General features: G+C 56.2%; 2 protein-coding genes across 2 annotated transcripts; both read left to right on the top strand.

Annotated features, from left to right (window-relative positions):
- Window positions 1-152: 152 nt before the first annotated feature.
- On the top strand, window positions 153-10,279 carry PTSG_12291 (uncharacterized protein). Its single transcript, XM_004993824.1, has 19 exons — window positions 153-1,136; window positions 1,591-1,799; window positions 2,057-2,210; window positions 2,425-2,552; window positions 2,860-2,959; window positions 3,204-3,278; window positions 3,476-3,610; window positions 3,814-3,858; window positions 4,175-4,234; window positions 4,474-4,731; window positions 4,900-5,108; window positions 5,358-5,502; window positions 5,741-5,836; window positions 6,016-6,132; window positions 6,361-6,426; window positions 6,657-6,898; window positions 7,130-7,220; window positions 7,445-8,880; window positions 9,194-10,279. Exons 1-19 carry the CDS (start codon window positions 624-626, stop codon window positions 9,765-9,767), a joined length of 4,653 nt encoding a protein of 1,550 aa, XP_004993881.1. The 5' UTR covers window positions 153-623; the 3' UTR covers window positions 9,768-10,279.
- On the top strand, window positions 10,271-15,377 carry PTSG_12292 (uncharacterized protein; the record flags this gene model as incomplete). The annotated part of the gene is made up of 3 exons (XM_004993825.1): window positions 10,271-10,496; window positions 10,945-11,279; window positions 11,614-15,377. The coding sequence occupies exons 1-3, from the start codon at window positions 10,315-10,317 to the stop codon at window positions 15,375-15,377; spliced, it is 4,281 nt and encodes a 1,426-aa protein (XP_004993882.1). The 5' UTR covers window positions 10,271-10,314.
- Window positions 15,378-16,299: the final 922 nt, after the last annotated feature.

Here is a 16,299-nt window from a genome sequence, read left to right on the forward strand (position 1 = left end):
GGCGTTGGGGCAGTGTTCGCGCAAAGTGGCGCGGCGGTTGTTGGTTGCTGAATTTTGATTCGATGTGTTTTTAAGGACTCTAGGCTGACGTCCTTGAAGGTCTTACATGCTTCGGAGTAGCGAAGACTGAATGCGTTTTCGCGATTTGGCAATGCACCGCGTCGCATTCCATGCGCACCAACAACAAAGACAACAACAGGCCAACAACAACGGAAACGGCAAGCCACCAGCCATCCAACCAGCCAACCACGCTCATAGGCGATCGAAGATATCATCAGCCAGCAAAGAACGGGAGCACCTTCACCTTATTTGTTTGACCTTGGCCAAACAGGTAGAAGAAAGGGAGGCGGCGTGTTGTGCTCGTACTTGTTCTGCGCTGTTGTTGAAGTTTGTGAGGTTGTGACGTCTCAGCCTTGGAGCCATACACAGCAACACCGACCACACAGCAACGCCGACCACACACACACGCACTCAGACGCCCAAGCGTTGGAAGAACAGCTAGAACAGCTGCATTACGGCCGGCCAAGAAACAGTGCCAGCACCAGAACCTTGCACCACCAACAACACCAGCAGGCAGAACGTCGCAGCCGAGTAGCAGTGGTGGCAGACAGCTACAGCTGACCATGCGGTCGGACTGTGATGATCCGCCTGCGCGCGTGACCCGGCGCACGAGTCACGAAGCAGCAGTCACAACAACAGCAACACGAACAGCTGCTGCTCCCACAGCTGGAGGTGAGCGGCGGGAGAGCGGCGATACCCGTGCACGTTCAAACAACATTCCCAGCCGCAACCGCAACCACAGCAACCAGAACAAGCAGCACACCATGGAAACTGCAGATGGGGGCGGGAAGGTGCGACGGTCCAGCTCCCAGGACAAGCTCTGCACCAAGTCTGCAAGCAACATCTCAGGGCAATCCATGTCCACAGACACGTCCTCAGAAACAGTTCAATCATCGTCAGATGCAGCATCAGGCACCACCTCGCATGCAGCACCGTCATCGTGTGCCTCTACCCTCGCCCAGACCGGCGCAGCTCATGTGCCTGCGCCCACATCATCGCACACGGGCAGCAGGGACAGCAGAGACAGCAGTGCTGCTCTGACGTCGATGGGGACCGCGTCAAAGCTCTTGCTGGAGGTGCGTTGAAGGAGGAGGAAGCACGAGAGTGTGTATTGCGTGTATGTACGTGATGTGTGGAAGCTCCTGTGTGAGAGCGTGTGTTCGTGTGTTTGTGTTTGTGTGAGAGAGCGTGTGTTCGTGTGTTCGTGTGTGTGTGTGTGTTTGTGTTTGTGTGTGTGTGTTTGTGTTTGTGTGTATGTGTGTGCTTGAGCTTGGTTGTTGGGTTCGGACCTTTGAGGTTGGGGTTGCATGGGCGGGTTTTGTGCCTGTGTTGCTTTGGACTGCGAAATGCCTTGTTTGCAGAAGTGTCCACGCACATTTCAAACGAATGCGCTGCGGCAAGAGCATCTCTTGTGTCGCCCACACGATCCCATCCTCACACACAAAAACAACCACCAACACATGTCCACACACATGCATTCGTTTCGCTTGCCCTCCATGGTGTTATCTCATGTATCTGATGGTTCCACAGCAGTCTGGCGACCAGCTGCTCACTGCAGAGTCAGCAGATTTGCTGACATCAAGCACCTCATCGACGAGTGGACGGCGAAACGTGTTCCGGGCGGGCCAGCTCGGCGCCATCCGCCTCTCCCTCATGATCAACCCGACGTCGCGTGAGCTCCTTGTCACCGTCATTGAGGGGCGCGACTTCCCCATGCTTGGATCAGATCTTCCAGACAGGTGCAGTGAATGGCTCGCGACAGGTGGCGCTGTATTCCTTGAGTTGCTGCTCGCGCGTTTTGTGTTTGCTTTGCTTGTGTGGTAGGTTGTCTGCGTGTTTGTCTTGCTTGTGCATGTGTATTTCCATGCCTTTGATCGTTGGCTCGTGCGGTTTGCTTGGGGACTTTGTGAAGACACTCCTCTACCATGCTACGCCGATGTGGCTCGCACTCACCAACCCCCCTCCCTTTCTGCTCTCATTTTACCACGCCATGCAGCCACGTGCGCGTGAGTCTGTGCTCGGACCAGTCCAAGTCGGGGCGGCGGCGCACGCGCACCGCCAAGCGCACGCGCGCGCCATCATGGGACGAGACGCTTGCTCCGCTCAAGATTGCGCGCGAAAGCGTCAGCGATGAGATGCTGCGGATTCAGGTGGGCAGATCGTCGTCCTCTGTGGTGGTGTGGGGGATGGTGTGGCGTGCATGCTTGTCTTGTTCATGCCAATCCACTTCCCTTCGTTCCTTCCTTTCATCTGCACCAGCTTGCACTGCGCACGGCTCACGCACCTGCTCATCAACACGACTACCATCGTCACCACCACCATCACCACCATCACCACCGTCGTCATCATTACCAACATCATCAGGTGTATTTTGAGAGCAGCACCTCGCTTGCTGGCGAGACCTACTTGCCTCTCGATCGTGCACTCCGCGCTTTCCCCGAAAACCTCAATGACTGGTTCATCTTGCAGCCGGCCCACAGCAGCAGGCGCAGGTCAGTGACACACACACACACACCACGTCGTATGCACTTGCACGTGTGCATGTGTGATTGTGGAAGAAACGTGGCTATTCTCGTGCATGAATGCGTGTGTTGACCAGGAGGCTGGTCTCACGCCAAAAGCACACTCACACACCCACACAATCTTACTCTTCACACTCACACACCCACACACTCACACTCACACACTCACACTCACACTCACACTCACACTCACACTCACACTCACACTCACACTCACACTCACACTCACACACATTCACGCACTCACACATCCGCATCCACATATTCATACAATCAGGTCTGGGCCGAAATGGCTGAAGCGCGGTGGCGAAACAAGCGATATGGACAGCAGTGCACCCTTCATTTCTTTTCTCAACGCCAGGCTGGCCGCTCTCAAGGTACGCAACACACGTGCACACACACACACACAAACAAACACAAGCACATACAAGACACATACACATGTCAGGCTAGCAGTGAATGTACTGCGGTGTGGACTATTGACTCAGCTTTCACACCACAGACAAGAGACCACAAACAAGGCGAGATTGGTGAGTTGCAGTCGCAGCGTGCACGAGCAATAACAGCACACGTTTGCCTGTGCATGTGTGTGTGTGTGCTTTCATGTTCTTCTTTGTGTAGGACTCGCCACTCGACACGGAAGCGAAGCGGTATTTCGGGTACCGAACCAAATACTGGGCAGAAGTCATCCCAGAGGTAACACCATTGAACACGATGCACTCTCAAGAAGAGAGGTGTCAAAGGAGTGTTGGCATTGTCGGTGACGTGTTTTCTCATGTATGTTCTCCCTATCCATTCTTCTTCGTAATACTGGTGACAGTGACCCCTGAGAATCACCCTGCAATTGCACACCAAAGCGATCGCTCACCTATCCATCCTTCCGTTGACAACAGATGTCGGCGGCTCAAGGCAACGACGAGAAACTGGCAAACGCCATGTGGGAGCTCTTCACAACAGAGACGGCCCACTTGTCTGTGCTCTCTGTTCTCAACAACCCATTCCACCGCATGCTCCAGGAAGTCAAACAGGTGTGTGTGTGTGTGTTTGCGTTTGTGGATGCAATGTTTTGTGTCGCGTGTGTGTGTCTGCCGCTTCATGAGGTTGCTTTGCGTTTGGACTTCCATCTGGCTCGTACATGGCTTGATTGTTGTTGCCTGCAAGCAACTGTAATACCACTCATTCGCCGTTTGTTTCCTCATGCCGAAATACTACCGACTTGGGTGTTTTGCAGAACAAGACGGACACGCGCGTCAAATACGTCTTGAAGGACTGCAAGGTTTGCTCTCTCCTTCTCTCTGCTTGCAAATGCAATGCAGTGCTCGATAGTGGATGGTTCCCGGCTGTGCTGCTTTTCTTTTTCTTTCACAGAATAGGCGCTTCTGCGCGACTGTCTCGCATTCTCTCACAGCTGCGTTTGCGACTGTCTCTCATTCTCTCACAGCTGCACACATACACACACACACATACACACACACACACATACACATACACACATTCACACACACATTCACACACACATTCACACACATTCACACACACACATTCACACACACACACATTCACACACACACACACACACGCTCGCAACACAGCTGGACAAGATATTTGGCAGCGTGCACGAGCTCATGGAAATCAGCCTCTCCTTTGTCAAGGTGCGGCTCGTTTCACGATCATAGCAACTCGTTCATCGCGTTGTTGTTGTTATGCCTGCTTTGCCTATGATCCCTTGCTGCTTTGCACGAACACCACCCTCCATCTTCGCCCTTCCTCACTCTGATTCCCGCGCACACCAATGAACCTTTTGTGTCTATTCCTCCTCTCTTTACTCTGTCCATTTACTCCCTTCTCCCCCCCCCCACACACACACAATCTTTCTTCTCTGCTCTCCCAGGCACTCGAGTCCATCTTTGTCAACCGCGCTGCAAACGTGCGCGAAATGACTGCAGCAACAGTGCCATCATCACCACGCAAATCCAGCCGCAGCCGCGGCAATGCCGGTGATGATGATGATGACGACGGCGATGAGGATGAAGATCAGCAGACGCAGCAGCGTGTTGTCGATTCACTGCTGGATGTTGGCGCTGTCGTTGACGCATTTGCCGCCTTGCAAGAGCGCCTCCTGGAACCAGAAATGAAATATCGCTTGCAGGTGCATCAGCGTGCACGACCGCTTTCACCTCTTTCTCTTTCCTCATCCCCACTTGCTCTCGTCTCACTTTTCCTGCTCACCGCCTTTTGCAACCTTTCTTCCTCTCATTTCGCCTCACACCCATCCCATGACCACCACAAACACCCATCACGTGTACTTTTCACACAGCACGACCGCGCCCGCCGCTACATCAAGCGAACGCTGGCTGATGAGCCTGACGGGGCGTTTGCGCTCTACATGCAGTGGTGTCAGGAGGACACGCGCTGTGGCCGCCATTCGCTTGCAGATTTGCTGACTCAGCCGTTGCAGCGGCTTACCCGCTACCCGCTGCTCCTCAAGGCCATCCTCAAGCACACGCCAGAGGACAGTCCAAACAGGTGCGCATGTTGTGTGTATGTGTGTATGTGTGTGTGTTTAGTGTGTATGTGTGTGTGTGGTGGGTGCGTATTTGACTGGTATAGTGGGTATTGCTTGATTCATGCTTTATGTTGGGAGTTTGCTTCGGGCTGTCGTGCTTGTTTGTTGTCTTCATTTTATGTCAACTTCTTCCCATCCACCACCACCATCACCACCACCACCACCACAACTCCCCGTCGTCACTCATCTCGCGTGTCGTGTCCATGCAGGGAGCGCTTGGAGGATCAAATTGCGTACTTGGCGACGGCAATCGACGAGCACGACCGCAGAATGCGTTTGCAGGACAATTCAAACAAGTTGCGCAAGCTGCAGAACAACCTTATCTGGCCATCAGCCATGGAGACGTCCGCAAATGTACGTCCCAATGCGCGTGTAACCACGGCATATGCAGCAAGCGCAAACAGGACTCCAGCACTTGCTCACTCCCCTGCACGTGGTCCGCTTGCTTTTCTCCTCCTCCTCCTCCTCCTCCTCCTCCTCATCCTCCTCCTCCTCCTCCTCCTCCTCCTCCTCCTCCTCCTCCTCCTCCTCCTCCTCCTCCTCCTCCTCCTCCTCCTCCTCCCTTCTTCCTCCTTCTTCCCCACGATTACAGGCGTTTGTGTCGCCAGTGCACACGGCGTATCTTGGCACGCGAAAGCCGATTGACCTGCGCACGCAACTGCACCGCTATGAGGAGCAGTCAGGCATGGTGGGTGATGATATGCACTGACAGCGATGGCAGTTGCACGTGTTACGTGTGGCCGTCTCTTGTGTGCTGCGTTCCATGCCTTGCGTGCCATGGTCATGCTTCCACGCCTGCACACAACATCCTGTAACTTACTCTCATGTACCTCCCCCTTATCTCTTTCACCCTCCTTGCATGTGTAGACCGATGTGATCCGGGACCATGTGTGCGATGGCTGGCTAACCACGATGACACGCGCGGGGAAGGAAGCAGAGCAAATTTACGTCGCCATTGTGGGGCAACTCATGCTCATGGCAAAGGTTTGTGCAAATTGTGTGCATTAGATGCGAGAAGTGAATGTGCTGTTTCCTTTCAATCGAGCAGGGTTGTGCTAGCGTGCTGGCTGGTTCAATTGCTCTGCTTGATCACACAATCCACGTGGACCGACACGTTCATGTGCTCATGATTGGTGTTGTCATATGTTCTGCACTCACCGACCCCAACTGTGCATGCGCGTGTGTGTGGTGCTCTTGTTCCCTTCTTCCCAGCCGTATCAACAGGCGGCTCAAAGTAACGGCGGAATGAGGCGAACCATCTCAGAGGACAAACCGACTGTAAGTGCACGACGCACAAAGCATGAGGGTAGATGGATGGATGCCTGCTGCTTGCAGGCAAGCATCTGTTGTGGTTGCTGTACAAACGGAGAGGGAAGAGCGACCATCTGCACACACACACACACACACACACATGCTTGCGGCAATGCGCATATTGTGCGATTTGACCCTTGCACCACATGCACCCACCTCACTATTGCCACCTACCTGCCTCAACTCCATGACACCAGCTGCCGGTGTCTGCACACCGGGATTCGTCGGATGAGGATGACGATGATGATGACGGGCTGTTGCAAGTGGAGGCTGCACATCACCTGTGCGAGGTTGTGGTGTTGGACGTGGAGGACCAGACGGCGCTCGTGAAGAACTGCTTCACGCTTGTTGTCATGGGCCCATTCGGCACCCCTGCTTCCCTCCTCACACTCAAGGCAGAGTCCGCATACGACAAGACGGAATGGCTCAAACACCTCAGGTATGAAAGCGACTGGATGTACATGTGAGTGCGTGCGAGTGTGTGTATGTGCGTGTGTGCGTGTGTGTGTGTGTCTGAGTGGAGTGGAGAAAAGTACATTGAGGCACACATGCACGTACACACACGCATGCATGCAACCAGACACACTCGCCTGCCGAGCTCCCGTGCTGATTTTTGCTTGTGCTGACTCGGCCTGTTGGTGTTTAATGTGCGTGTGTTGTGTATGCGTAGGAACGGGATTGACACGACAGATCATCTTCGTTCGGCTGTTCGGAAGCCAAGCCACTCGTTCTTCGTCTCTCGTGATTCCACCTCGACCTTGGTAAGAAAAGGACACACGACAAACGAAACAGCAAATTGAAAATTGGTGTGCTTGTGTATTGTGCACGGCACATGCATTCAATGTGCATGTATACATGCGACTTCCAACACACACACACACACGCACGCACACACACACACACACACACACACACACACAAAAGCCCTCTTACGTGAATCTCCTCTCCCCTTCCCCCCTCATAACACACACGCGCGCACGCGAAGGGCTCGGACATGTCCTCACGACGGGAATCGACGTGGGCGGCTGGGCTGCGCGCCCTGCGCTCTCCAATGGAACGCGCAGCGAGCCGCGATGTGTTTGCGCGTCGGCGGATCAGCGATGCATATGATGAGGTGGGACCAGACCTCCCTCCAGAGGCATACGCGTACGATGACGCCCCTCAGCACGTTCACCACCAGCACCATCACCACCACGGCCATCACCACCACGGCCACCACCAGCCGCGGCGTGCAGACCGGAAATCGTCACGTCGATCGCACACATCACCGCTGTCGTCCACCAACTCGTCCGTGCGTGGCAGCCAGCGCAGCCGCACCGCATCTGCACGCTCCAGCCGCTCACAGCGCATATCGGAGCGCGCAAACCGACTCAGCCAGACTGGCGGGCACATTACATCGCGTGATCTTGAGGAGTCGGGTGACCTCGTTGTGCCGCTTCGCCGCGGCGCTGGTCTGATGCGTCGGCGAGGGCGCGGTCGCCTCAGCGATGGCTCGGATCGCGTGTCCATGGCGCACATCTCTGCCGAGCTCACGGGCGCCGCTGATTCCGGTGGCTCCTCCTACTCCATTCTGCACGAGGAGGACAGGCAGCGCGACAGCAGCGTGCTTGCAGGCAACGGTGGTATTGTGGCGGGCGTTTCCGACGCCGACGGAGGCATGGCCAGCCAGAGCCCGTCTGCCTCACATGCGCGCGTGGGTGCACGCGGATCCATGTCAGTTCGATCAGCAGACGCGGCATTGAGCCTGTCCTCGCCTTCATCGGCAACAGCACTTGGACGTCAGCGCAACAGCCAGCAGCAGCAGCAGCAGCATGAGGTTGCCGGCACGACGGCAGTAGGCGCATACACAGACGACCGTGCCGGTGTTGATGCAGGGCGCCCCCGCTTGCTCAAACGCCCCAGCTCTGCAGATGCGCTGCGAACAGCGCGGAGCAGTCAGAGTACGCTGGCATCGACAGCAACGAGCACCCGCCACGGCAGCACGGATGTGGCGGAGGGCGGCACGTGCGGTGAGGAAAGTGACACGGTGCACACGCCGCAGCCACCGTTGGGCTCTGCGTCACAAACGGCGGTGATGGGCGCGGGCTCACGCGGTGACATCTTCTTCGCCGAGGACGATGACATGTGCGGGAATGGTGCTACTGCTGGTGGTGTTGATGACCACGATGCAGCAGCGGACGCAGGCAACGTTACCGAGCAGCGTGACGATGAAGCGGAGGAAGCTGGCGATGCTGGCCATGGTGACAACAAACAAGCTCGCCTATCGTCCAGCAACAACCAGCAGCACCAGCAGCAGCCCTCGGCGGTGCTGGTTTCGGATGGGCCGAGTACACAGCAGCCTTGTGTTCCTCGCCAGGACTCCCCCGCGTCGTCAACGGCATACGATCAGCAGCCCGTCATGCCCGCAAAGTCACACATCAAGTGAGTGCCAGCGTGAGGTTGCGTGCTTTTATGTGTGTTCTGTGTATGCCTGTGTGCTTGAGCGTGTGTGTGTGTGTGTGTGTGTGTGTGTGTGTGTGTGTGTGTGTGTGTGGTGTGTGTGTGTGTTGGTAAGAGGGTAAGAAAGAACGTCAAACACGCTTGCTGTTGTGAACATGCCCCCTCATCATCACATTGCCCACTCGTCTGCTTGCGTCATTGTGTGCTGGCTTCTCATCGTACCACCACCCAACTCAACACAACTCACATGCTCTCTTGTTCTCTCTTGTTCTCCTTAATCTTCTTTGTTCATCAGTCGCCTGGTGTCTCGGTACCGCAAGCGGCTCTCCACCAACATGGTTGACAAAGGTCGAGCACAGCAACAACAGCAACAGCAGCAGCAGCAACAGCCAGCAGGGCATGGATGCGCCCTCGGCGGGCAAAGCGTGTCTGTGCTCCCTTCACACGCGCACATGTCTGCGAGCGGGCAGAACGCAGTGCCAGCGGCTGGCAGGGATTCGGAGAGGATGCTGGATATGGAAGTGGCTGCGGTGATGGAGTCATCGGCCTTCTCGGTCAAGCTGGCTGGGTCGCACGCCCTGAGGAAACACGGCCGTGCCAGTTCCCCCGTGGCAAGGCCGCGCAGCGCCACATCACCGAACACCATGCGCCACAACAGCGTTGGCTCCCACCGCTTCGGCAGCAGCAGTCGCAACGGCCCTGCTCTGCACGCGTCCAGGGCCACGGGTGCAGGCCACGGCAGCGGCAGTGCTGCTGTTGACATGTCACGACAGCGAGTATCGTCGCTGGGCATGCGCAGCTCCCTCAAGACACGTGACTCCATGCTGCTTGCCTTGGACGGCCACGATAACAGCGGCACCCTTGTGTAGTTTGATGGGTGTATCAGCATGTTGCTTGGTGCATGAGCGAGAGAGTGTGAGTGAGCTAGTGTGTGTGTGTGTGAGTGAGTGTGAGTGAGTGAGTGTGTGTGAGTGAGTGAGTGTGAGTGAGTGAGTGTGTGTGAGTGAGTGAGTGACACTATCGAGAGAGACACTGTCGAGAGAGAGATAGCCCGTAGCCTGCCTTCTTGCCTTGTGTTCGTTTGTTCAGTCCTTCCTTCGTTTTCCTGCTTATGCTTCCACATGTTCAACGTTACAGTCCCTTTTTCGCTTCTTCGTTATGTTACACATCACGCACATCACATCCCAGCCTGACAGCGTGCATGTGTGCTGGGGCTGTTGTCTTTGACGAAGACCCTAGAGTTTCTGTTGTTGCCTTCAGGCAGGCCCAGTTGCTTCGCATCTTCGCAACGCGTCCACCACTTCTTTCCTTCTTCTTCTGTTAAGCTATTCCGTGTCGTTGCTATTTTGTGCATGTGATAGTAAATTTTCGACAAGCGTCAGTTTGGCCAAAGGACGCCAAAGCACAACAGCCAAGATGAGCGGTGGTGGTTTGGATGAGTTGTTGACGTACGAGAGTGACTCGGAGGAAGAGGAGGATGTGGTGGGTCACAGGGGAGGAGGGGGAAGGGGATCGCATGGGTATCATGGCTACTACGACCCCGCTTACGTGGCTCAACTCGAGCAGGCTTACCAGCAAACGCTCAAGCGCCAGGCCAGGTGCAGTGCGGCATGTTGTCAGTGGCATGCAGTTCGTGTTGTGGATCCTGCTTGTCGTCGTCGTCGTCGTCGTCGTCGTCGTCGGTCTTGTTGTTGCTGCTGTTGTTGTTGTCGTCGTCGTCGTCGTTGTCGTCGGTCTTGTTGTGGTTGTTGTTGTTGTTGTTGTTGTTGTTGTTGTTGTTGTTGTTGTTGTTGTTGTTGTTGTTGTTGTTGTTGTTGTTGTTGTTGTTGTTGTTGTTGTTGTTGTTGTTGTTGTTGTTGTTGTTGTTGTTGTTGTTGTTGTTGTTGCTTTGTTGAAGCACTGGCCCTCTAGCATGTACTGCTGTGAATTGCTGTTGATGGGTTACGTTTTGCATGCTCATGTACCTTTTTGTTTTTCGCACACACACATGCATTCACACGCGTGCATGCGCGCGCATGCACACTACAAACATGTGTCATGTTGCAGGGTGGAGCGTGATTTGGAAGAACTGCGAATCCGGTATGATGCCGATGTGCAGCATCTGACAGGCAAACAGGAATCACCAACACGGCGTGGACGTCATTCCTTTCAGCAGAACGGTGCATCGCCCAGCGCCTCCTTGCGTCGAGACAGTGGCCACCAACGCTCCTCTGCACCAACCACGCCGCACTCTCAGCCACGCCAACGGCACCAACCGCAGCAGCAGGGCTGGCGCGAAGAAGGAGAAGAGGACCAACAAAACGAAGAAGGAGACGCACCCGTCTCGGAATCCGTCCTGACACAGCTCAGAGACGCCCAGTACAAAAACGCCGTCATGCAATGTACGTTCCGTGTGCTGCAATTGAGGCGCAGCGGGTGGGGCAGGTGCTCGTCATCACACCAGCGCTGGTGTTGATTTGCAACCTGTGGACATGCATCGCATGTGTGCTGCACAGCACACAGACACACACACACAGACACACAGACACACAGACACAGACACACACACACACACATACGCAGTGCGCCCGAGACGCAACAACAGCATGTACGTGGCGCATCCTGCCCACCTCCCTCACCTGCATTTCTCACCCTTTCGTTGTTGCTGACTGCGCGTTTTGCTGCTGCTGTTGTTGCTGTTGCTGCTGCTGTTGCTGTTGCTGCTTGTGCTGACAGCTCGGCAGGGCGCAATGCAGGACGAGGTTGATGAGCTGACCCGCACCGTCAAGGCCATGCAGCACGACGTGCAAGCGCTGGAAGAAGAGAACCAGCGCCTGCGTGCGGAGCGCAAGCGCAACGTGGAGGAGATTCAAACTGCACGGCGCGAGTTGGAGCGGCTCATCGCTGCGCACAAAGACCTCAACAGCAAACACAGCCAGGCGCTGGCAGACCTCAAGGCGGCAAGGCAGGCCGCGCAACAGAGCAAAGACCAGCTGCTGGCTGAGCGGGAGGACATGGAGAGGGAGCGGGCAGCCATGCAGAAGGAGCATGAGGAGCGAACAGCGGCCCTGCGTGACGCACAGGCCAAGCTGGACGTCGAGCGACGGCAGACGCACCTCATGTTTGAGGATCTGCGGTCGCGACAGCACATGTTGGGGCCAGATGGCCACTTTGCCCCATATGAGCTCGACAGCTTTCCCGAGACTGGCAAGTATGGCTTTGGGCCGACGCAGCAGCGGCAGCGGCAGCGGCACGGTGATGGTGGTCGTGATGGTGGTCGTGATGGTGGTCGTGATCACGATCATCGTACTCATCATGGTGAGGAGCATGAGGATGATGACGATGACGATGACGACCACGAAGTGTACGAGGCGGAAGCGACGTTGCGTTCAAACGACCCTGATGCATATGGACAACGCCCAATGGTGCTGGAGATTGAACGGATGGGCGACGTGGACAGCAAGGTTGATCTTGTGGACTGTCAGCGGCGGGCAGAGGACATGGCGTCGCAGGCGTTTGACATTGCACGCCAGTACGAACGCACGCAGCACGTGCTGCAGACCGCACACGGGGCAATCACGCGCCACTTGGTGCAGGAGCTGATGGGGTTGGAGGAGGAGCACACGCGGCTGCGCCTCGCCCATAGCGCCCTCGCCGGTGTGTATGACAGGCTGGCCCAGCGGGTGAGCAGGGAGAACCCCGACCTTTCCTCTGCCGTCTGGCCGCTGCCAAGCCTGCATGCATTGCCAACCCCAAGCCCAAGGTACATGGCACTGCGAGAACAACACGTCAGACAACAACAACAACAACAACAACAACAACAACAACAACAACAACAGAAGAAGAAGAAGAAGAAGAAAAAGAAGAGCAAGCAACAGCAACAACAACAGCAACAACAACAGCAGCAGCAGCAGAAAGGGGAGCGGCATGGACGTGGTGATGAGGATGCGCATGATGTTGAAGATTGGGAAAAGGCAGAGAGGCAGGAGGGCCATGATGATGATGGTGATGGCATGACAGAAGCCGAGGAACAACACACCGGCGTATCTCCCCACCACCATCAAGTGGAAGAGGACGATGACGATGTGGACGATGAGGAAGGTACTGAACAGGGAAAGCAAGCAGAACGCACGGCAACGACAACAGCAACATCCCAGTCATCAGAATCAACAGCAGCACAGCACGCGATCATGTCGCCTTCCACGCCAATAGCACAGGTGCTGCCCCACCCACATGCACAGCAGCAGCACCACCACCAACAACAACAGCAGCAGCAGCAGCAACGGCGTCAGCTGTCGGCATCTGTGCCTGCGAAGGGCACGGCGAGTGGGCGGGAGCGCAGCCGCGATCGTGGTGGGCGTGGCAGCGCAAACGTGAGCTTTGGGGCGTTTGACACCGTGTATGAGATCAGCCCCGCACAACAACCCGGTATGTTTGCAGGTCTTCCACCACGGCCCGCACGCCACGTGTCTTCGAAATCATCGCAGCTGTCCCCGAATGTGCGGGCAGGCGACACTGCGGGCGTGGTGGGAGAGCGGCAATATGGGACTGGTGGTGGCATGCTGTCATTCTCGCCAGATCGCAGACACAGTGACGAGGAGGAGGAGCATGATGATGGCAGCGTGGGTGGTGAAAGAGTGAGGCTGGGCGCAGCAAAACAACAACAACAACAACAACAACAACAACAACAACAGCCACCGCCTCGCATTCGCGTTGTTGCGCCGGATCAGCACGACGATGGTGGTGATGATTCTGAAGATGACGATGGCGAGGAGGAGATTGAAGAAGACATTGTCACGGACAGCGATGGAGAGCAGAATGAAGCAAGCAAGCAGAAGAAACGCGAAAAGAATGCTGCTGGCGGCGGTGGCGCCGAAGCATTGCGTGGTGCCATGCGCACACCCCAGCGCGAGACAAGTGCTGACGTCAATGACGACAATGACAGCTGGGGTGATTCGAGTAACGATGGTGAGGCACGCCATGCTAAAAGCAATGTCAGCGGTGCACTCGGGCAGCAACAACTACAGCAGCAACAACGGCAACAGCAAGTGCCGGGGAGAATTCGCCTTGCGCAGAACTCCCCCGGTGACACCAACGCAGACGCACGCCCCCAGCGTGTGCGAGGGGCGTTGCGCGACACCTACATGTTGAGCGGGTCCCTACCACGCCGACAGGAAGAAGAAAGGGAGGCAGAAGAACGCCGGTTTGCGTTTGCACGTGCGCCACACGCTCGCGTACGTGCTCGACCGTCCACACGCGTGTCCACGGCAGGGGCAGTGGAGGCTGTTGCTCGCGCGCGATCGCAGTCACTGGCGCGTCTGGAACAGCAACGCCGCGCGCTGCGTGGCGTGGTGGCGGAGTCCTTTGAGCGGTCATCACTCACATCGGCGTCCATCCACTCTGCAGCGACAGCCACGCCCTCAACGTCCTTCTTTGAAGACAGCGTGCTGGCGTCCTCCCGCTACACGCACGCATCTTCGCTGACATCGTCGTTTGGCGACGAGCCGCGCTCGTTTGCCCCACAGCAGCGCTTCCACCAACACCAGCACCAGCACCGGCACCCCGCCAGCCCTGACGCCCTGTCGACATCGTGGCGCGCGCGTGGCCTGGAGTGCTCCCCGCTCACCACCAGCGTGGAGGAGAGTGCACGACGAGCGCGCCGCACACGCACACGTGTACGTGGTGGCACACGTGGCGATGTTGGTGATGATGATGGTGGTGATGTCGATAATGGTGGGAGTTTTCTATTTGGGACGCAAGGGTCGAGGGTGCGACGGGCACCAAAGGCTGGGCGGCGCGCTGATGCTGGTGGTCATGATGGTGGTCATGATGGTGGTGGTCGTCGTCGTCATCGTGATAATCGTGGTGGGCTGGAGACTGGAGATGTAAGCGCCATCCTGAGCAGTGATGACGAGGCAGAAAGGGACGAGAGGCAACGGGGGCGAAAACTTGTTGCTGGTGGTGGCAAGCAGAGTGGCAGTGATGATGCTTTTGAGAATGATGGCACTGATGCCGAAAGCGACGAATTGGATGGCGACTCGACGTATGATGTCATCAACACTGGCGGTGGAGGTGCGAATGGACATGGAGATGGGGATGGTCGTGACGCTGACGACTCAGAGGCATCAGCACTGACCACGAGCACGCCTGTGCGGTCCAACCCTGATCGCCGCAGGCGTCGCCCAGCCAATTCGGAGAGCGCGCAGCGCACACGCCAGCGGCAACGAACGCAGGACAAGCAGCAGCAGTGCAACGGACGACGACATGATGATGTGGATGACGATGATGATGATGGTGATGATGATGCTGATGACGATGAGTGTGAGGATGAGTGGAGCAGCGAGGGCGAGGGCAATGGTGGTGGAGATTGGAGTGCGTGGGATACGACAGTGGATGCGGATGAATCTGTATCTGTCCTGGATCTGTCACAGCAGGTGGACGACGCGACAAAGGCTGCACGCGCCATCCATGACCGTGCACAAAAATTGGCCACAGAATGATTGTGTGCATGTGTGTGTGTGCATGTGTGCATGTGTGTGTGTGTGTGTGTGTGTGTGTGTGTGTGTGTGTGTGTGTGTGTGCGTTGAAGAACAGTGGCTTCGTGGTGGGGTCTGTGTTGTTGTGCTGCGTGAGAGTTTCCTTCCCTGTTATCGATCCATTGCGTGTTTCCTTGTCACCCATGTTCATTCCTGTTTTGTGTACATACACACCCGATATGTTGTGCTCCGACACAAGCAGGCGAGAGAGAAAGAGGAGGGAAGTGACAAGCAGAAGAGGAAAGGGGAAAGAGGACGCATGCACACAGCGTCGGTGCCTTGTTTGTGTGCACCCACACATCACACACAATCAAACGCAGCTTGCTTGCTTCCTTGCTTGCGTGTTGTTGCACACGCACGCAACCAACAAAGTTTGGCGCGAAACCGCTGAATGCAAAGGCCGTTTTTTTCCTCGCACGACTTTTCTTCCGTGAAGACGACTACGCACACAGGTGTGTGTGTGTGTGTGTGTGTGTGTGTGTGTGTGTGTGTGTGTGTGTGTGTGTCCGTGCGTGTGTGTCCGTGCGTGTGTGTATGATGGTGATGATGATGCTGGCGACAGTGCCGTGTGGCGTGTGCATGTGGATGGGCCAAAGGAAACGCTGTGTCACATCATGCGACATGACATGACATCACATCCCTAGACGCTCACCTTCTTTCTTGCTTGATGGCGCTGTCTTGTGTGCGTGCACTCTGCCCGTTGGCTGCTTGGGCAGACGTCACAAGCATCCAAAGGCCAGCGAAGGAGATCCACGCGCGCGCTTGCTTGCGTCTTGCTTTTTGTTTCACTGGGATTGTTAGGGTACAGTTGAGCCATCACGGTAGCTTCGAGATCGACACCAACCACCCCCGACCCCTTCCAACAGACGGCAGCTCGCTGCAGCCT

The sequence above is a fragment of the Salpingoeca rosetta genome (genome assembly GCF_000188695.1).
Source record: "Salpingoeca rosetta unplaced genomic scaffold supercont1.12, whole genome shotgun sequence".
NCBI classification, from domain to species: domain Eukaryota; class Choanoflagellata; order Craspedida; family Salpingoecidae; genus Salpingoeca; species Salpingoeca rosetta.